Source organism: Sus scrofa, chromosome 1 (assembly GCF_054392235.1).
Source record: "Sus scrofa isolate SSC_HxYL_T2T_F1_AM1 chromosome 1, Sscrofa_HxYL_maternal_Yorkshire_Landrace_v2.0, whole genome shotgun sequence".
NCBI lineage: Eukaryota > Metazoa > Chordata > Mammalia > Artiodactyla > Suidae > Sus > Sus scrofa.
In genome coordinates, this window is record NC_139383.1 from 87296273 (window position 1) to 87323613 (window position 27341).

Genomic DNA, 27341 nt, shown 5'->3' on the forward strand with positions numbered 1-27341 from the left:
TTTAGGACATTGGACTTCAGGACATGACTGATAGCAATTCTAAGAAACAGAAAACAAATGATTTGAACAACAAGATTGTCTCTGTTTATTGCTTATAAACAGTTTCTAGATTGTGCACAGATTGGAAGAATTCAGGTGGAGACTGAGCAGTCTCTCTGAGCTCAGGAAGCGCAGTTGGAGGCTAGGGAGGCCAAGGCTGCCAGAGTTTGCAGGGCACAGAGGAGAGAACTGTATAAACAGAGATATCCTACACAAACTAACAGTGCTCACTCAAGAAGAAATAGGTCATTTTCATGGTTATCTAGCAAAGAGATTGAATTTTTACAGAGAAAACTCCAAGTCCACATGGCTGTATTGGTGAATTCTTCCCAAATGTTTAAAAAAGATAACAATCTTACAAAAGCACTGTGAGAAAATTGAAAAGGAAAAAAATATTTCCCAACTCATTCTGTAAGACCAGTTTTACTCAGATATGAAAACCAGACCAAGTTTTACAGGAAGAAAACTACAGACTAGTATTTTTCATAAACATAGATGCAAAAATTCTTAACAAAATTTTAGTAATTTGAATCAAAATCTAGGTTCCAAGTGAGTTGTTTTCCTCAGGAATGCAAGGTTGGTTTAACATTTGAAAATTTATCAATGTAATTCATCATATTAGCGGACTGAAAAGGAAAACCACATAATCATCTCAGCTGGTTGACAAAAACAGTGAACAAAATCCACATCCATTTTTGATTAAAACAAAACAAAACAAAACAAAACTCCCCAAAAACTACGGAAAAAGGAAACTTGTCAATCTGATAAAGGGCATATTTTCATAAATATGAAAAGCCATAGATAACATCAGATTTACTGGTGAGAGATTGAATGCTTTTCTCCTAATGTCAGCAACAAGGCAAGTATGTCTGTTCTCACCATCTCTATTCAACGTTTCATTGGAGGCTAGGGCAAGGAAAAGAAATAAAAGGTATGACAATTAGAAAGAAAGTAAAACTGCCTTTATTCATAAGCAACATGATTTTTCCATCAGGGAAATTTTACGGAATCACATAAATCCTTTTAGAACTACTTAAGAGATGGAAGCTCCCATCGAAGCTCAGTGGTAACAAACCCAACTCGTATCCATGAGGATGCAATCTCTATCCCTGGCCTCATCCCACATTGTTGTGGCTGTGGAGTAGGCTGCAGCTCCAATTTGATCCCTAGCCAGAGAACTTCCATATGCCCCAGGTGTGGCACTAAAAAAAAAAAAAAAAAAAAAAAAAGAACTACTAGAGCTTAGTGAGTTTGAAGCATATGAGATCATTATACAAAATTCAATCATTTTTGTGTATACTAACAATGAAAAAATTTTAAATTGAAAGACAATTTTGACAAAGAAGCAAAGGCAATTCAGTGGAGAAAGGATTGTCTATTCAACAAATGATACTAGAAAATTTGTATCAACATCTCACATCACATATAAAAATTAACTCAAAGTGGGTCATAATAATTAATAGAAACCTACAACTATAAAACTTCTAGAAGGAACATGCTAGAAAGTCTTGGGTTAGGTAAGGATTTTGTAGATATGATTGCAAAAGCATGGTTCATGAAAGAAAAAAATGATAAATTGGACTTTATCAGAATTCAAAATTGTTCTTCAAAAGATGCTGTTAAAAGAATGAAGACACAAGCCACAAACTGGGAAAAAATATTTGCAAGTAACCATAACATATACATGATAAAAAATTTCTATCTTGGTATTTTTAAAACAGGCCTCAGGTCTCATTTTACAAAAAAATAACAAAATTTTTTAAATGGTTAAAAGATCTCAATAGACCCTCCGCCAAAAAAGACATAAGGATAGAAAATAAGTACATGAAATGAAGCTCAACATCATTAATCTTTAGGGAAGTGCAAATTAAAACAAGATACCATTCCATGCCTTCAAAAGGCTAAAATTAAAAATGATGACCAGGAGTTCCCATCATGGCACGGTGGAAACAAATCTGAGTAGGAACCATGAGGTTGCCAGTTTGATCCCTGGCCTCACTCAGTGGGTTAAGCATCTAGCGTTACTGTGGCTGTGGTGTAGGCCAGCAGCTACAGCTCTGATTAGACCCCTAGCCTGGGAACCTCCATCTACCATGGGTGCAGCCCTAAAAGGCAAAAATAAATAAATTAATTAAATAAATAAATAATACAAATAAAAATAAAACCCATACCAAGTTTTAGTGAGGATGTGAAGCAACTGAAACTCTCATACACTGCTTGAGGGAATGTAAAATGACACAACTACTTTTGAAAATAGTTTGGATGTTTCCTATTAAGTTACACATGTAGCTCTCATATGAGCCATTTCACTCCTAGGTATTTATTCAAGAGAGAAGCAATTGTATGTCTTTATAACAGCTTGTACACAAATGTTTATGGAAACTTTTTGTTGTAATACTCTGAGCTATAAACAACCCAAATGCCTATCAACTGATATACAGATACACAAATTGTGAAATATACATACACTGGATTTCAGCAACAAAAAGGAATAAACTGTTGATAAATGCAACAACATGGATCAATTTCAAAATAGTTATGTTGAATGTAAGTAACAAGACAAAAATGGGTACATACTGTATGATTCCATTCATGGATAATTCTAGAAAATTCTGACTAATCTACAATGATGGGAAGCAACTTGGTAGTTACCTGAGGACATGTAGGGTATGGAAGGGAAAGAGAGAGGGGGAGTACAAAGGGACATGAATCTTTTTTTTTTTTTTTTTGTCTTTTTTGTTGTTGTTGTTGTTGTTGTTGTTGTTATTGTTGCTATTTCTTGGGCCACTCCCGCGGCATATGGAGGTTCCCAGGCTAGGGGTTGAATCGGAGCTGTAGCCACCGGCCTACGCCAGAGCCACAGCAACGCAGGATCCAAGCCGCGTCTGCAACCTACACCACAGCTCACAGCAACACCGGATCATTAACCCACTGAGCAAGGGCAGGGACCGAACCCGCAACCTCATGGTTCCTAGTCGGATTCGTTAACCACTGCGCCACGACGGGAACTCCGGGACATGAATCTTTTTGGAGTGGCATTTATGTATGTCAAAACTTAATAAATTATATTTTAAATACTAAATTTTAAATATGTGCAATTTGTTTTAAATTGTACCTTAATAAAATGTTTTTAAAAACTCAGACTGAAAATTGAACTCGAGTTCATTGCTAAATCATGGAAACCTAGAGAACAGGTCAATTTATGAAAGTATGTAAGATTATCCATCAAACTGTTATAATGAAATCTATGAGAATAAAAAATTTTGATTTTGGATATATGAAGTATATTCAATAGAACTATTAAGACTATTTAGAGTGAAAGTGAGGAAACTTTCAAACTGACAGTATACCAATTAGACTATATATGTATAGTCTAACTGGTATATGTTATATATACTATATTTATTATATTTATAGACATATAACACTATATATTATATTTATAAATATATCACACTATATTTATAGATATAAAATATATACACAAATATACACATCCATATAGACACACACACATTTTATATTTAGTCATTTCTATTGGAATGCTTCATTTTATAAGCACAAGACTCCACTTTTAGAAACTCTTTGTTACTACTGGTGTGGAGAGAAAAAAGGAATCATTTGCTACATCTTATCACATTACTAATGGCCTAGCTACAGCAGTTCCTTTTATCCAGTACATCAAGTCTGACTATAATAAATTACAAAGCATACTAAAATGCAAAAAAACCCACAATTTTAAGAGACAGAGCAAGCATCAGACAAAACAGGGCAGAGATGTTATCAGACCAGAATTTCAAACAAATATGATTAGTGTGCTAAGGGTTGTAATGGAAAAAGTAGACAGAAAGCAAAAACGGATAGGCAGGAGTTGCCATTGCGGATCAGTGGAAATGAGTCCAACTAATATCCATGAGGATGTAGGTTCAATCCCTGGTCTCACTCAGTGGGCCAGGCATCTGGCCTTGCCCTGGCTGCAGTGTAGGCTGTTAGATGCAGCTCCAGTTCAACCCCTAGCCTGGGAACTTCCATATGCTGCAGGTGTGGCCCTGTAAAGCAAAAAAAAAAAAAAAAAAAAGAAAGAAAGAAAGAAAAAGAAAAACAGGTGGGCAGGGTGGACAGAGAGATAGAAATTCAGTTCTAAGAAAGACCCAAAAAGAAGTAGCAGAGATTTTAAAAATCCACTATAACAGAAATAAAGAATGGCTTTGATGGGCTTAGTGGTAGACTGGATATGGCTGAGGAAAGAATCTCTGAGCTTGAGGGTATATCCATAGAAATCTCCAAAACTGAAAAGCAAAGAGAACAAAGACTGAGAAAAACATACTAGAACATTTAAGGACTGTGGGACAACCAAAAAAAAGTGTGATATATGTGGAATGAGAATACCAGAAGGAGAAGAAAGAGAGAATGGAACATAATATATTTGAAATAGTAATGACTGAGAATTTTCCCAAATTAATGGCAGACACCAAACCACAGATTCAAGAATCTGAGAGAACACCAAGTAGGAAAAAAACAAACAAACAAACCCCTCTATAGTTAGGTATATCATTTTGAATCTACACAAAATTAAAGATAAAGAAAAGATGAAGCAAGAAGTCAGAGGGAAAAAGCACCTAATCTATAGAAGTTAAAGGACTACAGCTACATCTGACTTCTCCTCAGAAACCAAGCAAGTGAAATATTTAATGTATTAAGATGAGAAACAATCCATTGACCTAGAATTCTGTATCCTGTGAAGTTATCCTTCAAAAATGAAAGAGAAATAAAGACAAATTTATATTGAGGGTATTTATTGCCAGTAGACCTGCCTTTTTCACACTAATAAATAAGTGAAATGAATGACAATAACAGTACAAGGCACAAGTACAAGGAACTGGGATTTTTTTTTTATTATAAGGTATTCACTCTGCCCATGAAATGGTATAGTGTTATTTGAGAGTGGACTTGGATTAGCTGAATTTGTATATTGCAAACTCTAGGAAAACCACTAAAAAAAGTAAAAAAAAAAAAAAAGATGTTTAATTGATTTGTATAAAGAAAGGGGAGAGATGGAATTATATAAAATACTCACTTAGAACCATAAAAGGCAGAAAAAGAGTAGAAGATGAAAATTAGGAACAAAGAACAAGGGCAACAAATAAGAGACAGCAAAAAATACGGTAGATATTCACCCAATTATATTAACAATCACTTTGAATGTCAGTAGTCTAAATGCACCAGTTAAAAGACCAAGATAGAGTAGATCAAGAAATGAGACACAACTATATATTGTACACAAGAAATCCTCTTTCAATATAAAGACACATATAAATTAAAAATAAATGGATTAATTAAAAGAAAACATGACGGAGTTCCCATTGCGGCACAGTGGGTTATGAACCCAACTGGTATCCATGAGGATGCAGGTTTTATCCCTGGCCTCCCTCAGTGGGTTAAGGATCCAGAGTTGCTGTGAACTGTGGTGTATGTCACAGACATGGCTCAGATCCTATGTTGCTGTGGCTGTGGTGTAGGCTGGCAGCTACAGCTCCAATTTGACCCCTAGCCTAGGAATTTCCATATGTTGTGGATGCAGCTCCAAAAAGCAAGAAGCCAAGAAAGCAAGCAAGCAAGAAAGAAAGAAGAAAGAGAAAATAGGATGGAGTTCTCTGGTGGCCTAGCAGTTAAGGATGTGGCATTGTCACTACTGTGGCATAGATTCAATCCCTGACCTGGGAACTTCCACATACTGTTGACGCAGTCAGAAAAGAAAAGAAAACAGGGGTAGCTGCATTAATTTTAAACAGAGCAGACTTCAAAGCATGGAAAGTTATCAGAGATGAAGATGGGCATTACATAATGATAAAGGAGTCAATTCTCCAAAAACCATAACAATCCTTAATGTGTATTTACCTAACAGCATAGTGAAATGACATGAGGCAAAACTGAGAGAACTTCAAGAAGAAATAGATAAATCCACTATCATAGTTGCAGATTTCAACACCCCTCTATCATAAATGGATAAATTACCAGGCAGAAAATCAGAAGGATGTAGTTAAACTCAACACCACCAACAATCAACAGGGTATAATCAACATCTATAGACTCCTCCATCCAACAAAAATAGAGCACACACTCTTCTCAAGTGCACATGAAACATTCACCAAAATAGTTCACATTTTGAGCCATAAAACATACCTTAATTTAAAACAATATAAGTCAAACAATGTCTGTTCTCAGACCGCAATGGAATTAAATTAGAAATCAGTAACCTAAATATAACTGTAAATTCCCAACAAATGTGGTGATTAAGCAACACATTACTAAATAACATGAGTCAAAGAGGAAATCTCAAGAGTAAAAATATTTTGAACTAAATGAAAATGAAAACACATAAAATTAAAACCTGTGAGATACAGTGAAAATAGTGCTTAGAGGGAAATTCATAAAATTGAATACATGTATAGAAAATAAAAATGAGCAAAAACATTTTCCACCTTAGAAAACTAGAAAAAGAAGAAGAAAATAAACCCAAAGTAAGCATAAGAAAATAATTAATAAGAATTAGAGCAGAAATCAAAGAAACTGAAAACTGGAGTTCAGTAGAGAAAATCAGCAAAATCAAAAGCTGGTTCTTTGAAAAATGATGGTAAAATCGATAAGCTTTTAATCAGACCAACAAGAAAAAATGATAGGATATAAATTACTAATACAAGAAATTGAAGAGGGAACATCACTATAGATCCTATAGACATTGAAAGGATAACAGAGGAATACTATGAGCAACTCTATGCCCAAACTAGATGAAGAGTTGACAAACTGGATGAAATGGACCAAACCCTTGAAAGGCAGTTTACCAAAACTCATACAAGAAGAAATAGACAATCATAATAGGCCTATATCTAGTAAAGAAATTGAATCCATAATTAGTAGCACTACAGAGCAGAAAACGACAGGCCTAGCTGGCATCACTTGTGAATGCTAACAAACATTTAAGGAAGAAATTATACCAATGCTCTACAATCTCTTTCTCAGAATAGAAAATGAGAAAATACTTCCTAACTTAAAATATGAGGCCAGCATTATCCTAATACCAAAACCAAAGATGCATCAAGAAAAGGAGAAACTAGTATGTTTAATGAACATAAGTGGAAAGATCTTCAACAAAATATTGTTTCCTATATACCAAAAATGAACAAGTGTAATTTGAGATTAAAAACACAGTAACATTTCTTTTTGTTTTTCATGGCTGCACCTGCGGCATATGGAAGTTCATGGGCCAGGGATTGAATCTGAGTTGCTGCTGTGACCTATGCTGTAGCTGCAACTATGCCAGATCCTTTAACCCACTTCATCAGGCTGGGAATTGAACCTGCACCTCTACAGTGATCTGAGCTGCTGCAGTTGAATTCTTAAGCCACTGCAGAATAACAGGAATTCCATGATACCATTTCTATGGCATCCAAAGACCACAAAACATGTAGGTACATATTAACAAAATATGTACTTGATCTATATGAGGAAAACTGCAAAACTCTGATTAAAAAAAATCAAAGAACTGAGGAAATGGAGAGATAGCCCACGTTTATGGATAGCAGGATTCAATATTGTCAAGTTGTAAATTCTTCCCAATCTGACCTATAGATTCAAGGCAATCCCATCTGAAATCCCAAGCAGTTATTTGCGAATATTGACAAACTGATTCTAAAGTTTATACGAAGAGGCAAAAACCCAGGATAGCCAATGCAATGATGAAGAACAAGAACAAAGTTGAAAAGGTGACACTACCTACCTTCAAAACTTACCATAATGCTACAGTAATGGTATTGACAGATTGATAAGGGGCAAATAGATCAAAGGAACAGAATGGAGAGTCCAGAACAGCCCTCCAACTCCCATAGACATAGTCAACTAATCTTTGGCAAAGTATAAAAAGCAATACAGTGGAGCAAAGATAGTTTTTTCAACAAATATTACTGGAACAACTGAACATTTACATGCAAAAAGTTGAATCTAGACACACACCTACATCCTTTACAAAATTATCTCAAGACGGATCGAAGGCCTAAATGTAAATCTTAAAACTATAAAACTCTTAGACGATAGCATGGGAGGAAATCTGGATAATTCTGAGTATGGTGCTGACTTTTTAGATACAATATCAAAGGCATGATTTATGAAAGAAATAATTGATAAGCTGGACTTCTTTACAGTTACGATATGTTTGATCTGTGAAAGACAATGTTAAGAGAATGAAAAGACAAGCCACAGGCTGGGAGAAAATATTTGCAAAACACATATCTGATAAAGGATTGTCACCCAAAATATACAAAGAATAGTTAAAACTCAGTAAAAAACCAAATGGCCCAATTAAAAAATGGCCAAAGACCGTAACACACACCTCACCAAAGAAGATATGCAGATGACAGATGAACATATGAAAAAATGCTCAATGTCATAAGTCATTGGATAAAGGCAAATTAAAACGAGATACCACTGTAAATCTGTTAATATGGGAACATTCCAGAACACTAGCGACACCAAATGAGGAGAAACAGGAACTCTCATTCATTGATATTGAAAATGCAGAATGGTACAGCCACTTTAGAAGATAGTCTGAAGATTTCTTACAAAACTAAACATACTCTTATTACATGATTCCGCAATTGCACTCAAAATTAACCAAGAAATTTGAAGACATATTTCCACACAAAATTATGGACACAATTGTTTGTAGTAGCTTTATTCATAATTGTCAAAACTTGGAATTAACCAAGATGTCCTTCAGTAAGTAAATAAATAAACGAAATGTGGTAAATTTGTTAATGGAATATTTTTCAGTGTTTAAAAAAAAGATATCAAGCCATGAAAAGACTGGAGGAACCTCAAGTGCACATTTTACTATGTGGAAAGAAGCCAGTCTATAAAGGCTACATACTGCATGATTTTGACCATATGATGTTCTAGGAAAGGTGAAACTATGGAGACAGTAAAGAGATCAGTGGTTGCCAGGGCTTGGGGGTAGTGGGGTAAGTGACTGTTCCAGATTAGAAGAGAATTGAGAGTTACATCACATAAGTGCAATGTGAGAAATCTGATTGGACTCTGTATCCAAAAAAGATGGAGGATGGAAGGAAGCAAGGAAGGATGGAAGGAAGAAAGGAAAAAAGAAAGGAAGGAAGGAAGGGTGAGCTATAAAGGAGTTTTTTTTGGGACAATTGGAAGAATTTTGGATATGTATTAAATATTAGATTATAGTGTTAATATTAAATTTCCAAATTGTGGTTAGTACCCCCTAATTAGATGCCCTTGCTCTTGGGAGATACAATCTAAAGAATTCAGGGCTTAACAGTGCAAATAAAGTACGTGCTGGTTCTGGAATCCTAAATTTTGTTGAATAAGTTTATGTCCATCCAACTCATTTTCCTCCTGACTCTATAATACTATATCCCTTTTCAATTTTCAAAGATATTAATATTTTTGATTGATTTTCTGGTGGCCAACTTTCTATATCTTTATGCCATTTTAATGATCTTTCTCTAGATGGTTTCCAGCCTTGTGTCTCCCTTAAGGTGTGGTGACTACAACCACAAAATATTTCTAATGCTGATGTATGCTACTGTGGGATGATGATTTCTATTTCCAATATTCTTCCTGCATCACATTAGGTTTTGGTACGAAAACTTTTTTTGGACAATGTTTAGGGGGAATAACCTAAAGTGATGATAGATCCCTTCTCTAGTAGTTCATCTCAGGATCCTGCCATGTGATATCCTTGGCTTGGCCCTTTTCTCCCCGTAAAAGCTTGCTATCAACTGAAAATTAGTCCATTTTAATGTGTATCGGTAGGTCCCATCACACTTTATTAAGTAAGCTTGACTGGCTGCAGTGTTGACTCTGGGGACAGCCACCACGAGGTTCTGCTCTTCAGAAACTTACAAAATTCTTCCTCTCCTACTCCTCATTTCCTCTTATTGATGTTATTTGTACATGTGCCGTAGGTCTCAGGTAGATACCTATTCATGCACCTAAGTGTGTTTTGGGAAGAAGGGCAAATAAGAGTGTGAGTCCCATTAAGAGTGCAAACTGGAATGTAGTAGAAAGAACATGAGCTTTAGAACAAGACCAAGGTCCCCCCTGAATCCCAGCTCTGACCAGTTGAACCAGGGAACCTTTGTGGGCATCTATGGCCTTTCAGGCTTTCAGGCTGGTTGCAAAGTATTACGCTTAAAGTAGGTCCTCAGGAGTTCCATTGTGGCTCGGCAGTTAACGAACATGACTAGCATCCATGAGGATGTGGATTCAATCCCTGGCCTCACTCAGTGGGTCAAGGATCCAGCGTTGCCATGAACTGTGGTGTAGGTTGCAGACAAGGCTTAGATCCCATGTTGCTGTGGCTGTGGTGTAGGCCAGCAGCTGTAGCTCCTATTTGACCCCTAGCCTGGGAACCTCCATATGCCGCAGGTGAGGCCCTGGAAAAGGCAAAAAGACAAAACAAACAAACAAACAAACAAACAAAAACCACACAAAAAACCCCCAACATATTAATGGCACAAGAGTCAGGGCTCTGGAAGCAACCTTTCTGGGTGAAATCCCTGACTTTACCAATAATTAGCTACAAGACTCAGGACCAGTTTCTTTTCAACTCTCTGCCTCAGTCCCATCTCTTGAGAGTGGTAAGATAAAACAGTATTTTCCTTGTGAGGACTAAATGAGATAGTTTTTTTTAATACTTAACAAATTGTACCTAATAGCTGTTAGCTTTTTTAGAAACAGTATTATGTCATTCAATAATAGTAGCTCAGTATTACTTACTGTGAGCTACCTCACAGTAGCTCAGTTAGTTCAGTGAAATTGCTTCTGATATTATTTGTGGTAAAATGATGATAAGTGAGACAAAATAATTTGCCCCAGGACACTCAGTAAAAAGCAGAATCAGGACCTGATTCTTAATACATCTATGATAGTAACTACTCAGATTTCTCTTTATTTTTCTCCAAGCCAATTTTATGAGAATTGTTTAAGTAGTCTGATAAAGGAACTTGTCAAAAGTTCCAGGCTGGTTGCAAAGAGTAGGTAGCATAACACATTGAAAGTTTCAATATAAATTTCCTCTCTAAATCTCCTTAGTTATGCTTATTTATCCCCTCAAACAACTCTAATGAAACCAACAAACATCATTTCTAGTGCAGAAATCATGTTGACTCCTACACACTAAATTATTCTCTTTTCGCTATGCAGCTATCCTAGCCTCTGACCAGTAACCTCAGAAAGACTGTGAGGCTGACTGAAATTTGAAAAGGAAGGTATGAGTTTGGACAAATCATTTAACCTCTTTGAAGAGGGATTTGAATTAGACAAATTCTAGGATTTTTCCAGCTCTAAAATTCTGCAGTCCTACACATGGCATTGCCATAATTATGTGTAGTAACACAGACCCTCTTTTCCATTTGCTATAGGGGCCCTGCTGATGCACTATTCTATTCATTTGATATCTTATTTATATGTATGTTTGCTTTCCCGCTGATTCTTTAGGGCACAGGGTATAAGATGGATACATAAGAAAAGGGTATTCAAAAGAATAAATTTAAGCGGCAAGGGGGAGAAAGGGTTTTTGCTTTTTTTTTGTTTTGTTTTGTTTTGTTTTTTGTCTTTTTGCCATTTCTTGGGCCGCTCCTGCAGCATATGGAGGTTCCCAGGCTAGGGGTCTAATCGGAGCTATAGCTACCAGCCTACACCAGAGGCACAGCAACTTGGGATCCGAGCCGTGTCTGCAACCTACACCACAGCTCACAGCAATGCCGGATTGTTAACCCACTGAGCAAGGCCAGGGATGGAACCTGCAACCTCATGGTTCCCAGTCAGATTCGTTAACCACTGTGCCATGACGGGAACTCCAGAAAGGGATTTTGTCTCATTCATTTTAGGTTAGGCCTTCTTTTTTTGGTCATTATTTTGGTATTCTGTGACCTTCTCAGTGACCATTACATCCCTTCATTTTATATTCAAATAATACTGTAATAAAGGCTCTGAAAGAGCTGACTGATATCCAAATGTCACATGAAGAGTTCCCATCATGGCTTAGCGGAAACAACTAGCAGAAATCTGACTAGTGTCCATGAGGACGCAGGTTCGATCCCTGGCCTTGCTCAGTGGGTTAAGGATCCGGCATTGCCGTGGGCTGTGGTAGAGGTCACAGATGTGGCTTGAATCCTGTGTTGTTGTGGCTATGGTGTAGGCCAGTGGCTACAGCTCTGACTCAACCCCTAGCCTGGGAACCTCCATATGCCATGGGATGAAGATTCCAGAAAGAAGGACCAGCATGTGCAAAAAAATGGGAAGAATGACATCTTTGGAAAACGATTTTCATATAGGTGTTTAGAGTGCTTCTGGTCCAGTGGGTAAAGGTGAGTTTGGGCAAGAAGGAGGAGGGGTACAGAATCAGAGGGATTTCACATCTTACTAAGGATTGTCCAGGAATTCATGAAGCATCATTATGTGGTTTAAACAGTTGAGCAGTATGATCTGATTTCTTAACAGTTTACATTTCCAATCATAAGAGAACTTCTTAGAAAGGGTGCCAAATGACCCTATCCAGCCTATCAATTTCCAGGGTTTAATACACGGTCTAGAGTATGGGTCGATACTCTACAAACACATGAGGTAGTAAATAAATAAATGAATTAGTCAGTGAGAGAATTAAGCTAGTTAAATTTGCTTCTGGACTACATACCAAATTATTTATAGTGCTAATGATGAGATTTTAAAGCAAGAAAGGAAGTGGCCAGAGGATAGATTGCATAGAGTTGACCACAGGTGGATAATTATGAATCCCGGGAATCTGGTACCTGAGGGATCGTATTGCTATTTTTCCTCACTTTTTTGGAAGTTTGATATTTTTCCCACAATAAAGAGGTTTGAAGTATTCCCAAGTTGAAACTTGATTTCTAGACTCCAAATTTTAATGTGTTGAAGCATAAGTATCCTAGTTAATAATTAAATATGTAAAGAATAATAATATATGTCCTTAAAAAAAAAAAACTAGAAGGAGAAGACAAACACTGAACCCTATATAAATTTTTGGAGCCAATGCAATTCTTGACTCTAGGTTTGTAATTTTTCATTCCAACTTTGGCTAGAGATCTTGATTCAAACCTCTCCATAGTTTATATACTGTAGAACTGAAATTAACCTGCTAGAAAATAGTTGTTAAATTTTTTTAAAATATGGAAACCAGGAATTTCCTGGCGGCTTAGTGGGTTAAGGACCTGGTATTGGCACTACTATGGCTCTAGTTACTGCTGTGGTGCAGGTTCGATCCCTGATCCAGAAACTTCCACATGCTGTCAGAGTGGCCAAAAATTATGGAAATCAGATGCTCATTTTCAAAAAGTTTTTCCAAAAAATGCTTTCACAATAATCCATAATACACTCAATTATTTCACAGTTTTAAATTGTTATTTTGTAGTTACTAGAAATAACTTAGTAGAATTTATTCCTGCCGATATTGAAACAACATATCTTATACTAAAAGCAACTAGGTTAAGACACACAACCTGGCTATAAGTGCATCATTGTTTCTATTTCAGGAATGTGAATTCTTTGTAGTTAAAATATGAGTGGTATATGTAGCCATTGATTCATATCTTGTGCAGTCCATTCAAGAAATTGTTATTGCTGCTAAAGAAGATCAGGATTTGATAATTGATAATTTCTGGAGACTGGCCAGAAACCTTTGCTTTCCAGGTGTAGCCCTCAGAGGGGGTTGAGGCTGCTTCGGATTAGCTCTCATCTCTACCACAGCCTTTAGCAAACAGAGCATCTTCGTGTGTTGGACTAAAGTACACACTGAGACTCAAACTGCAAGTCCGTGTTTAAATGATGCTTCTTCATCTGATGCACAGAATGCTGCAGTGAGGGTACCATGGTGGTAGGACTGGCACATGGAGATATCAAAGGTAGACTTTGGGTCCTTATGTCAACTCAAAATATTTTGCCTAGGAAAAAGAAAGTTCCAGTGGGAACTTTGTGACAAGTTCTTAATTATTTTCCTTTTTAATGTTTAAAAATAAATGTCTATTAAAATATTCTCTTAGTATTAAAAGGAAAAAGAAGAGGCCACATGAGAAACTGGCTGATTGAAAGGGGAAATGACCTTCGAAATTATTATCCTAATAAAAGAATGCGGTGTTAACAGGCATTAGGGGAAAATATCTTATTATTGTGCCATGGAAATTTGCCATGCTGTATTCATCAAAGATTTCTTTTCATATACATATATGTGTATGTGTATATATATATATGTGTGTGTGTGTGTGTGTGTGTGTATATATATATATATATATGTTTTTTTTAAGGCATGATGGGAGCTGGCTCTGAAAATGAAGTGATTTTCCATCCTAACTATTTCAAAGAAGAGAAGTTAAGCAGTATTGGCCAGAGAGTGGTTTGAGTCAATGTAAGTCCTCTTCAGACACTATTAGATTGGAAACTGTACAAACGGGAGTCTGAAAGATGCATTAATCACTCCAAAAATATTGTTTTAAAAAATCAGTAATTCCTCTAACTCAGAAAATCTAATGTCACATTTACCTAGACTTTGGCAAAAATGTTGAAATAGGAAAAATTTAGTAACACCGAATGGTATATATATATATATATATATTTCACAAACAGAAAATGCTTCCTGCTTGGCACTTCATTTCTTTCCTTATGGAAAAATAGAGAAAGGAGGGAAGACTGTGTTTTTTTTTCCTCCTTTCACACCAGTTGTGCAAAGTGTTTCTCTAGTCTTTTGTAAAATAACCAGGGGGCTGAAAATAAGAGATGTGGAAGATTTTCATGTGTGACAGTTTCAACTACAAGCAGTAAAGAATAGATTCATCTTTATTATTTTTAGAGCTCTTAGGATATATCCAAATTAATTATATATTTTAATTCCCATATTTGGTTTACCATTAGAACTACATTTTCAGAGATGGGAGGGAAGGGAGATTTTATAGAGCCACTGAAAAACCTGAAAAGATGGGAAGTCAGGGAAAGATGGAACTCATAGAAATATACTTACCAAAACCCCTAAAACACTGAATGACCAAACAAGTATAAAATGTAACACGTGCAAACCAGAGAGGTGAGGATGGCAAGACAAAAAAATCAACATATTTTTTCCTTCTCATGTGATACCACTTACTCAGTATTCTTAAGAAAGATGTTCCTTAATGATATTCAGTGCCACCACTTCTGATAACTGTTGAGAGGAAATAACACATATGTTCTTACCAGGAGATTCCATTTAAAGGCTGTATTAGTTTTTCTATAAATCATTGTGAGTGGTATTAAAAAATCCACTATAACCACTTCACTTGTACCTTTATTTGTATGTGTTTAAATGTAAGCATGAAAACTTTGAATGCAATGGGGTTTGTAGATGTAATCTCAAAATCAAATTCTAAGGTTTTCTTTTTTTTTCTGAAATTTTGAACACACACATCTCAGTTGAAAGAGCTACTTGGAATCAGTATTATTTCAAATTTTAGAACTATATAACAGAACTCATTCTTTGTTTGGGCTACTTAGGTAATCATCATCTCAACAAATAGGTACGGTTAACCCATTAAAGAGAACAAAGACATAGAGGCATAAGTCAAGGGGATCTTGGCCAAGTATATGTACATGGAGAAAAATGAAGGCAATGTGTAAACAAGGCGACATAATGAGACTTGACTTTCTATAGGAATTCAGAAAATGGAAACACCATTTTTAATTACAAAGTCAGTTTAAATCTAAATTGGCTTCACTCTCAATTCTGAGTTGGAGCTTACTTCTACAAGTCTTATACTCATATATTTGAATCTCAAGGCAGACTTGTGGACACTCTGGCTGTCAGATCTTATTATTATTATTTTTTTCTTTTAAGGGCCACAGCCACGGAAACACCAGATCAGAGTCACATCAGATACTGGTTGATTTCTTAACCCGCTGAGCCGCAATGGGAATTCTAGTCAGATTGTATTTTTTATTTTTTATTTATTAGTATTATTATTATTGTCCTTTCAGGGCTGCACACGCAGCATATGGAAGTTCCCAGGCTAGGGGTCAAATCAGAGCTGCAGCTGCCAGCCTACACCACAGCCACAGCAACATGGAATCTGAGCCGTGTCTGTGAACTACACCACAGCTCACGGCAACACCTGATCCTTAACCCACTGAACGAGGCCAGGGATCAAAACCCAAGCCCTCATGGATATCAGTCGAGTTTGTTAACAGTTGAGCCACCACAGGAACTCTAGATTGTATTTTTTCAACTACCATCTCCTTCTTCACCAACAGGGTCTGCTTTGGTGTCCTTGATTCTGAGTACTTTCATTATGTAGAAGTTCCTCCCTAACTTGTCAGATAATCTTCTTCCTTTCTATGAATGAAATAATTTTTCTTCTCAGATGTTCTCAAAGTTTATGAATTCAGGTACATGGGCAGGCAAGTGAGGACATACCTACCGTCCTCAAACTCCATCTTAAAAACACATTGCTAAGTTTACTTGATTTAACACGTCACCATGAGCAACTCTGGAAGCTTCTGCATCACTTCTCTCCAGTCTGCTTTCTTTACTTCCATTGTTCTCTGTTCAGTCCAGCCTCCTCTCAGTTCATCAGACATCATCACATAACAGAACATGCCTACGGACTTCTTTAAGTTTCCTGCCATTTGCAACAGCCTTCTCTACTTCATCCACTGTGTTGCTCCAAATCTTGGGGGGAATATTTTCTAAAATTGTTTTTCTCCTTTAATCTTTGCAATTGTACTGTTAACTCATGGAGTGATGTGTAAATCTATTTCTTCAATGAAGATATGTATTTCTTATTATGCAAACTAAGATGACATAAAAAATGTGAGCTACTGGTATAATTTAATTTGGAGGAAAAAAAAGAGTTGAGTGGTGGATTATTAATAACATCTAAATAACAGAGATTATACAATTGTGGATAATCTTTGATACAGATTAAAAGGAACTGTGCTCTAAGTAAAAGAGTTTTCTCAGTTAGATATAAGAGAGGCAATACAAACTGTTAAATAATGAGTAGGCTTACTATAGCTAGTTTTCTATCTGTAGCAGCCAAATAGTACTTCTGCTTATGTGGTTCAAATCTGATATATATTCAAGCTTTGTGAAGGAAGAGGAGTGGGAGTGTTGAGAGGGAAAAAGGAGTGTGGTGTGTAAAAACCACACATTTTTGACAACTGCATTTTGTTGTTAGGGCAGATGAGGATTAAAAAATAAGGTATTTTTTGAAGAAGAGTGTTTTCTACTTTTCCATTTGCTTAAAAAAAAAAGTCTAACATCACACACAGAAGTTTTAACATATAATTTAAAAAGCTGGAAATGCAAAGATTTTTTTTTGAGCTATGTATTTTTTCATCATTCTAGTGGAGGCACACTAAATTCATAAATGTGATTGAATCTTTTAATTTATAAATCATCCCATCTTGTTCCAGAAAGAACTTGAATGGCAGCACTTGATTATTTCATTAGAAGAGTGACTTATCACAATCAAGACAAACTTTCTGTTAAATGTTTATCTTGTTTCATGTGCTGCCAAGTGAAGTGATGAATTTTACAGGAACTTTTACATTTTATGAAGTTTGTGTTCTCATAGAGACTGTATTCTATAAAAACAGTAGCTGTTAGCTTTCCAAACGTCTACTGTTTTTTGTTAGCCATCTTATAAAAAAGCCAAGAAAATCTTTTTTCAAATTGACATTTTATTTTTGAGGTCCATGAAAAAGTTAAAAATAAACAAATAGAAAGGGATATAGAGCGAATCTGCACTATACTTCTATGCAAAAGATATAAGCTAAGAATACCATTAACTAAAGTAAAGGACTTCAGGTAAGATGTTCTTCATATTTGATATGTGCAGGCTTTCTGTGTACATATACATAATAAATGACTCAATAAACCCTATAGTTAATTAATGATGTCAGATTCTAGAAATGTATGTTTAAATAAATTAAAATGTTAAAAAGGAGTATTTGTTACGTTTGAAGAACTTAGTAAAATTTGATTTTACATTTATGGTTAAAAACAAGTAGTCTATTTGGTTTAAGAAAAGTTTTAATTTTTAGCAGTTAACCCATATTTTCTTATAATAGACTGTTATAAATTAGTTCAAAGGCAGGGTTACAATAATCTTCAAATTAGGTCTTTGAAAAAGAGACTATGAACATTGTCAGAGATTAGTCAAAGTGACAGGACCCTCGTATTTAGAAAATTTAGAAGGGAAAGGTTCCTTAAATTTTTTTTTAGGAGCTAAGTACTAGTAGCATACTTAGGAAAAGCTTCTAAATGACGAGCATACATGAGATATTCATACTAGCTTTCCATGTTTACATAACACTCACAAGATATATATGGAAAACTTTACCCAGGGTAATTTTATATTCCATGTCATAATTTGGTTTTTTTCCTTAGCAAGGATAAAACATGTATTAGTAAGAATCAGACTGATACAAACATTTTAAAACCACGAGATTGTAACTATAATTTTTAGTTCCTAAAATGTTTATTTGAAGAACATCATGATGTAAAAAAAAAATCACAATTATTTGAAGAATATACTTCTTTAGAAGTTAAGATAAAATAGAAAGCATCGGTTGTAGAAATAGAATTGCAAAAATGCTTATTAAATGTCTGTCTTTTCAAACCTAATCATCTAGAAGGAAGCTGCTTTACTATAATAGTTAAAATGGAATTAATGTCTTTAAAAATGTAAATATTTTCAGTTCTTGAAGGATAGCCATTTCTACAAATAACAGTGACTCTGATAACTAGGCTGCAGTAGGAAGAGTCATGGTAACTTCTCTCTCCTTTTTATTTGGGTAAGATTGTTATAAAAGGCAATTTTTACATCTTATTATTCCAAAGAGGTTTAGGTGTTTTTCCTCTGTCTCATGTGTTCGGTGATTTCTGGCTGTTTGGGTACAAGGCATCACAGGGTGCAGTCTTGCAGTGCAGCCCAAGGCAGTTACAGCAAGTATTTCCCACTAGGAATGTAAGGAGCTAGGAGGGTACAAGGGTTGAGGAAGCAATCTAGAAAACCACAATGCAGCTTGTCGGTCCTGTCCCCACAAATTACCTTTTTAGACCAGATCCATAAAATGCAGTTTGTTATTTAAAATTTTTAAGGAGAATCTTTTGTTAAATGTTAACAAAAGAACGACAATCCTAATTCCCTTTAAAACGCAGTCCTTAAAAAAAAAATCAACTCTCAAGTCTTCTTGAAAAGTGCTTAAATCATCTGGAGATAAATATCACTTGGTGTCCTTGTTTTCTAACAAATGGCTTTTTCCATTGTTTCCATTAATTTCACCCATATTCGTTTTTAAAAAAACAAGGCCCTTATCCTCATCAGCAAAACACAGATGTATGATTTAGCATATAAAACCGGTAATTACATACTCATTTACAAAAGATTAATTTTTTTCTCTTTTTGTCAGTTTTCAAGAAGTCTTCCCGTGATTAACTGTAAACAGGAATGGTTTACACCTCAAATTAGAAGCCATTAATTAGCATGACGAAGTATACACAGATACACAGATAATTTAAATTATTTAATCACTAATCACTTTGGCTAAAGTGTAGTATACTCTCTCATTATCCTTCGGTAGGTTATTGATCTGTCACTATATTCCCTCCCGATCAGTTAGAGACAAATATTAGCGTTCTTTCCTTTCTCTCAGGTTTACACTATTCCTTCTCGTAAACACTTAAGAAAGCTTTAAGGTTCTTTAATCCCAAATCCCTAATTAGCCATTACTAGCCTTTTTGTAACGAAGGGGAAAAAAAAAAAGAGTATCTGAAGTACAGACTACGAGTTCGCTTTGCCAATATAACAATAAAAAACACCACACATTTAAAAAATGTACGGTTAAGGCAATGGCAGTAATAAAAGATATATGCAGAGGTGGCTTCAGCAAATAACGGGCTTGGAAACGCAAGGGCTCAACAAAAAGCCCCTGAACCTCTCCTGCAATATACAGCTCTCCGTTAAATTACACAACACTTTGCCTAGGCTGCAGAAATAACAGGACAAGACTTACACAGATGCCAATCCGCAGCATTTATACACATGCACATGGCCAAGAGACAGAAACCAAACACTATCATTCAACTCGGGCAGGGTGGCGCGATCCCGAGTTTGCCCAGCGTGAGAGTGCTCTATGCGTGTGTGTCTGTGCGCGCGCGTGAGAGTGAGACCCATCCTCGGGGCATTTCCCCTCTCTGGGCAGTTTTGCTTCATTTGTTTCCTATTTCTGCTACATAGAAACTAACTTCCATCTCAGCCTCAGCCAGCGCCACTGAATAGAGCCTGTGCTGCGGCGCCGTGTGCGTCAGATCCCTCCGCAGAGCCGTCGCCGACCCCCCTCCCTCCCGCGATCGGCCTCCACAGAGAAAGCGCCTTGCAGCCAACCGGCGGCTTCGGCTCCGACATCTTCGACTGGAAATAAATAAATAAATAGCACCTCCGGCCGGGAAGCAGCGGGCGGGGGGCTCGCCGCGCCGGGTGCGGGGCGCCGTGGGCGCGGGGTCGGAGGCACTCCTTTTTTTCAGCGCCGGGGGGCGGGGGCGCGGGCAGGACCGGGCTGAGCCCGGGGCCGCGAAGGCGGCGGACTCTTTTCTGCGGCGGAGGGATCCGCGGCGGAGGCGGCGGCGGCTGGAGCCGCTGCCTGAGAGTTGTTGTTTCCTCCTCCTCCTCCTCCGCCTCCGCCGCCGTAGCTTGAATGGTGGAGCCCAGGCTCGGCTCGTGAACACACAGTGACAGCTATAGGGCAGGCGGCGGCACCATCCCCGCTTCCCCTCGGCGGCGGGGTGTCCCGCCGGCGGCCCCGAAGTGACCCATAAACATGTCTTGTGAGAGGAAAGGCCTCTCGGAGCTGCGATCGGGTAAGTCGGGGGGCTGCCGGGGCCGCTGGCACCGGGCGATTCCGCCCGCGGGCCCCCGCCCCCCGCCGCCCGGCCGCTCAGCCTGTGTCTCCGGTCCCTCTCTCCCGCGCAGAGCTCTACTTCCTCATCGCCCGGTTCCTGGAAGATGGACCCTGTCAGCAGGCGGCTCAGGTACGGCGGCGCGCGGGGCGGGCCGGGCGGGCGCTCGCCGCTCGCGGGCGTGGGGGAGGGCGGCGGCGGCGGCGGCGGGGCCGGGCCCGGGGCGCGGGGCTCAGCTCTCCCCGCTTTGTTGTTGCAGGTGCTGATCCGCGAGGTGGCCGAGAAGGAGGTAAGGGCGGCGGCGGCCCGCGCGTCCCGCCGCTGCGCGGCCGCCAGCGGGCCGCTGCGCCGCCGCCGCCGCCGGGGCGCGGGGCGCGGGGCTCGGGGTCCCCGGCGGGGCGGGGGGCAGGCGGGGGAGGGGCGCGGGCGGGCCGGGGCCGGGGGCCGGGCTCACGGGGTGCCCTCTCCCCGCAGCTGCTGCCCCGGCGCACCGACTGGACCGGGAAGGAGCATCCCAGGACCTACCAGAATCTGGTGAGACATTCGCGTCGCGGAGCAAAGAAACTTTTCCCCGAGTCGAATAAAAATTGAATTTCCCGCAATTTTTTACGGAGACAAAAACTTGGCCTCGGAACCTGCAAGCTCCCAAGGCCAGGGGGAGGGTTGGGAGGCAGGCGCGGGGGCCGCGGGGGGCAGTGGCCGGGGGGACCCGCACCCCGGGGCCGCAGGGGCTGCCGACAATTTATTTGTGATATTTTGTTAATGTGCTAGAAATAAAGATACGTCATGAGTGTTGTGCAGTGCAAGGCCGGAGGAGGAGGGGCCGGCGCGCGCGGCCGTGCGGGCGCGGGGGCGCGCGCGGCGGCGGCGGCGGCGCGAGCGGCGCGAGCGGCGCGAGCGGGGAGGGCGCGCTTTGCACGCCTGCTCGCTCTGCTCGCGCGGGCGGCTCGGCTTTCTCCTGCCCCACACAATGGCTGGTGACTAACTGCTCCGAAGTGGCATTAGCATTTCACAAGCCGGCGGTGCCGCCACCGCGGAACCGGGTCGAGACGCTGGGGGTTTTTTGTTTTTGTTTTTTCCTCCCATTTCTTTCGCCTTCCTTACGAACCGATCTGGGTTTTTTTGTTGGAGAGGTTCGGATGTACGATGCCGGCTGGCCAGCGGCGCTTGCATTTCCCCGAGCGCTTTCTCAGAAGGGACCCCCGAAAACCAGGAGTTTAAGGAGCTTTTTTTTTTTTCTTTCTTTCCAATCCGGCTGTTTCTCGTGTTAGGCCTCCTCGTTAAATTAAAAGCTATTTTTGGAGGCCACTGAAGATCAGTTCTGATTTTTGTTCCTATGTTTACTGTGGAATGGAAATTGGCAAATAAAAGTGCTGCAGTTTCCATCGGGGAGTATTTTGTTAGCAGCTTGGGAAACCTATTTCTTACTTCTGTGGGTTTTCGAAGTGAATATTTTAGTAATTTCTAAAAATCGCTTGTTAAAAGCGGACCTATCACGTAAGGATTGTGAATAGAACAGTGGATATTTGTTTTCGGGAGGTATGTTTTCGGTATTGTTTTCTCCTAAACTGATATAGGTTGTATGTATGTGTGTGTGTTGGGAAATTAAAAGCAGTTACTGGGGCAGATCAAACCTTTGAAATCTAGGCAGTGCATTGATTTTCTGAGATATATTTGCACCTGATGTTTTGAAATAGTTATAATGTTACTTTATGAGGGTTTCTGAAAGGATTAGGAAGTTTCAGCTAGTTTAGAATTGAATGTGTTCTGTGAGATGAAGGGATGACATGATTTTTGGTGGCTTTTGTTTCATTTGTGTATAGAACATCTAACCTCTGTATCCAAATGTGTTAGGATTTAATAATTGGCTGTTGCTAAGTGTTCATAGCTATTGAAGTTAGCGAGGGTACTTAGGTTTAGTTATTTTAAGGGAGACTTAACCCATACATTCGTTTCCATTCTGTTAGCTTTCCTAGTATTTAGTGATTTAGGCTTGTTTCTTGGCTAAAATGGAGTTTGAAGCAAACTCCAAGATTCAGTAACTACAGAATTTAATTTTTACCTTTGTAAATATTTGACAGAAGTCTTAAGTGGATTTCCATGTTTTTCGTGTTACTTTAAAAATTGTCATAAAGATTATAATGTTCCATTTTAAAGAATAAGGCAGACAGAATTCATCTTTGCATTTATTTTTACCAAAGTCATTTTTACATTTCATAAAAACCCACAAACCCGAAGTCAGTGAGGATTGCTGTATTTTTTAACGTGAAGACTATTGGTCATGTTACATTCATATTTTTAAGATGAGGCTGTCAATGGTATTTGGCCCAGTTATGGGGATGTTTAATCCCTGTAAGAGTATCATTTTATTTTCCAGTGAAAACAAGGTTACCAATGTTTTTCAACTTTTTCTGAGCGAGTTTCTCATCTCTCAGATGTTAATAAAAAGAATTTGTATTCCTAGTCTCTTCTTTATCAGACTTTAGGCATAGTAAGTGGTATTTTTATAAGTGTGTTATTTGTCAAAACCCACCTATTTTGCGTGGAAGTGGTTTTTCTTTGAGTACTTTCAAACCTTTTTCCAGAACAGAAATGTTGGCACCCTCATGAGACAGTTAAGAATTCTCAGATGACTTTGGAGTTCTCTAGCTCCTTTTCTCATTTCATTCATTCAGTGTCACTATATCAGCTGGATCCAAGGCATCATTTGAAGTAGTTTCATATTGATCACACTATATAGTTTCAGTGGGAGGTATATGATTTAACTTTGATTTTTTGATTGACATTTAGTCAGCTTCGAAAACATTTTGGAACACCAGGTGTTTGAGCACTTTTTTATTTCTTAGTAGGATCTTGAAGTTTTATGGTGGGCTAGGTGAGCTTTGCAAAATCCCTTGTACATTGTTCTCTATTGTCTTAATTATTAAAACTGAAAAAAAGTTTTGCTTTGTGTCTATCAAATTGAATAGATTTGAAGTTTATTTTTGTTGAGTGAAGCCAAATAGCTATCCTTGGTGGTTTCAGTAGGGTTTGCTTCTACTTGGAAGTTTGTTGCTGCGTTAACTGATAAAGCGGGTAATATTATAAATGGGAGAATTTGTATGTCAAATTGAAATTTCTAGCAGAATTTGTTATAGCTTTTTGGCATGGGATGTAATATCTATACTTGTGGGCTTAAAAATAGACAAAGATCACCAACTGCAGTCAGGCTGTAGATAAAAATTACAGTGACTGAGTCTTGATCAAGCAGAAGGTAAAGTTTTAAGAACAGTTTAAAATTAAAAGTTTACAGATTAAAAAAATTAAATTCATGCGTTTATTTCAAGTGTCTTTGGTGTTATAAAACAGGATTATGATTTTTACCATCTACCTTAATATTTAAAACTTTTTTTTGTTTTTGCCTTTCAGGGCCTTACCTGCAACATATGAAAATTCCTAGGCTAGACGGTCAAATCTGAGCTGTAGCTGCCGGCCTACACCGCAGCCACAAAAACGCCAGATCTGAGCTGCCTCTGCAACCTACACCACAGCTCCTTGTAATAACAAATCCTTAACCCACTGAGAGAGGCCAGGAATCGAACCTGCATCCTCACAGATACTAGTCTGGTTCCTTAACCGATGAGCCACATTGGGAACTTCAGTATAATTCTTTATTTATTTTATTTTTTGTAGTGGTTTTTGCTTATTTAAAAAATGATTCCATGTTATTAGAAATCTTTCTATTCAAGGGAAAGAATGGATCTTGGTGTAGCCCTGCCAACAGCCTGCAGGTTAACCTCTGGCAAGTCAGGAATTTCTCTGGGCCGCTCTTATCTCATTCTCATAAAGTAAATGAATTGAAATTTTTCTAATGTGAAAATCTCATTTTTAACTAGAAGTAGTGTATTGTCTCTAAGAGCTCAACTTTTTCATTTTGGAATTTGATTATCCAAAACACATAAAAGTCTGTCTAGAGAAATCATGCAGATTAGGAAATTGTATAAATGCTTTTTATAGTGCCATTCTTAGGTTGCAGTATCAGTTTTCTTAAATTATTGGTGGTCTTAAATTGAGAGATGAATAGGAAACCATGCATAGGATTTACTTAAGTATATGTCTTAGGTATGCATTTATTTGGAATATGCTGATTAATGTGAAAGATAAGGTATAAAACTTAGGACACCAGTTTTAGGGGAAAAAAATAGATAACATTAAATATTTTTGAATCAGGGATTTACATTCTATATTAAAGATAAGGTGGTACTATCAAAACTTAACCAGTACAGTTTTGGAGGGGGTTGGTATATAATGAAGTAAATATGTGTAGTAGACTTATCATTTCCTTTTTTAATAGAGTACCAATGAAATAGTAAGCTTTTCTTGGTAGTCTCCAAACAGGGTATAATGTTGTAATTATTGTACTGTGAGGGGAATAGTACATGTCGAAGGGCCGAAGTGGGGAAGTCTTCATCCTCTCTTAGACATACAGTTCATCTGTTACTTACACGAATATTTTTAAAAGTTTGCAGCATTAACAAATTTTTTTAAGTAAATGCTTTGTTAGTTTTTTACTACTCTTGAATCATTGTAAAGTGGCACGAATATAAAGGGGGCGTTGGATTATCCCCTTCCCAACCACACAGTGGTGTTTTACGATTGGTAATGAGGCAGAAAAGTACTGTTGGAGTCTGTTTCCCACTGTGTATAATGGGTTAATGTTAGCTCCTCCTTCATAAGATTTTGTGAGTGATACTGGTAAAAATCAAGTACTATGTAAGGGTTTGTGTTTGCTATTATCAGAACTTTAGTAGGAGTAGTAGTAAAAGGTTGTTCCAATAATTGCTGCATGATGAAAAAAATTTAAGAAAATATTTTAGGAACAAGTATGCATAACTTTCTGAATTTAGTAGTTGCAATATAAAATTGGCTGCTTTAAAACTTCGGAAGATACTATTATAGAGTTACTTTGTAGATTCAAGGGTTAAATAAGCCTAAGATATAAGGAAAAAAAGTATGGTAAATATAAAAAAAAATCATTTTTAAAGCATTGTGGGTAGCTATCTAGAAAAATTTTGTTAAGTCTGTACAGTGATTCTAACTATGACCATATTTGTGAAACAGTTAACATTAGGAAATGTTTCGGTTGTTGAAATATGCAGAATTGATTAGCAGATATATGAAGCTCTTTCTTTTAGTAATGGTCAGATGGCATTTAGGATTATCTGAAGGGTGTTTGTTTTTTCTGTACAGAGATTTTTGCAATTTAAGATCATAGTAGTTTGTATTCTTTTTGGAAATTGTCAGATGTTTTGTAAATCTGGCTTAAAGATATGTATGTTTTAAGCAGAGTTTATTAAAGATCTTTTTGAATTTATTCCTAAGTGAGTATTAGGTTAAATAAATCCTATGAACGACATTTTTTAGTTCATACAGAATTTGCTTTTCAGACCACAAGTTTTTGTTTCTTTTATCTAGAAACTTTTCTCGCCTACTGCAGCCATTCTTCATTTTCCTAAGTTTTATGGTTATCTATCATGTCACTACAGAATTGTAAATAAAATTGTATTCTGCACAGCTTATTTTGGAGAAGTGCTACTAGACAGGTTAATATCTGTAATACTAAGCAAACTGGCCATTAGTTAACAGAATACTAAGCCTATATACATTTAGAATAATTCCTGTTTCAATATACTTTTGACTGCAGATAAGTCAAGCAGTAAAATGAATATATTAGAGAAAAAAATTTTAACAGCACATTGTTGAGGATATTTAAGTTGCTTTTATCTAAATGTGATAAAGGGAGTTCCTGTTGTGGCTCAGTGGAAACGAATCCGACTGGGAACCAAGAGATTGCCAGTTCGATCCCTGGCCTCGCTCAGTGGGTTAAGGATCTGGTGGTGCTGTGAGCTGTGGTGTAGGTCGCAGAAGTGGCTCACATCTTGCGTTGCTGTGGTATCGGCTGGTGACTGTAGCGCCGATTTTACCCTAGCCTGGGAACCTCCATATGCTGTGGATGTGGCCTTTAAAAGAAAAAAAAGGCAATGAAATAAAATAAATGTGATAAAGGCTATTATATACAAAACCCAACTTGAAAATTCTAGAAATTTTAAATGCATGAAGTTTCTGTTTTGTTTGTGAGAAGCTGTGTTGGTGACATGAGCAATTTGTGAAGATAAATTATTTTGTATTACTAAATGATGAGCATATGGAATATAGAGGAGTGTATGTCTTTTATGACAAATTAAGGAAAATTATAATTTTTTGATACGGCATTTGAGAATTCAGAGTACTTAAAAAAATCAAAAATTGCAGTACTGAACAACTCAGTGTGGAACCTTTGGTCACTACAGAGAGGTAG

The 27341-nt window shown here is 37.8% G+C and overlaps 1 protein-coding gene across 7 annotated transcripts in view; it reads left to right on the top strand.

The window, feature by feature from the left end:
- Positions 1 to 20757: 20757 nt before the first annotated feature.
- The window catches only part of PHIP (pleckstrin homology domain interacting protein), a 130528-nt gene continuing 123944 nt past the window's right edge, over positions 20758 to 27341 (top strand). For 5 of the 7 annotated variants that reach the window (XR_014807727.1, XM_021092177.2, XM_021092190.2 and 2 more), the window contains exons 1-4: positions 20758 to 20965; positions 21078 to 21136; positions 21264 to 21293; positions 21479 to 21538. Coding sequence is in view for 4 of the 7 variants with exons in the window: in XM_021092177.2 (XP_020947836.1) it covers positions 20926 to 20965; positions 21078 to 21136; positions 21264 to 21293; positions 21479 to 21538 (189 nt within the window). In the remaining 3 variants the exon portion in view is untranslated. Of the gene's footprint in view, positions 20966 to 21077; positions 21137 to 21263; positions 21294 to 21478; positions 21539 to 21853; positions 22544 to 27341 lie in introns of those variants that run through there. The other 2 variants (XM_021092207.2, XM_084964307.1) reach the window with 1 other exon arrangement.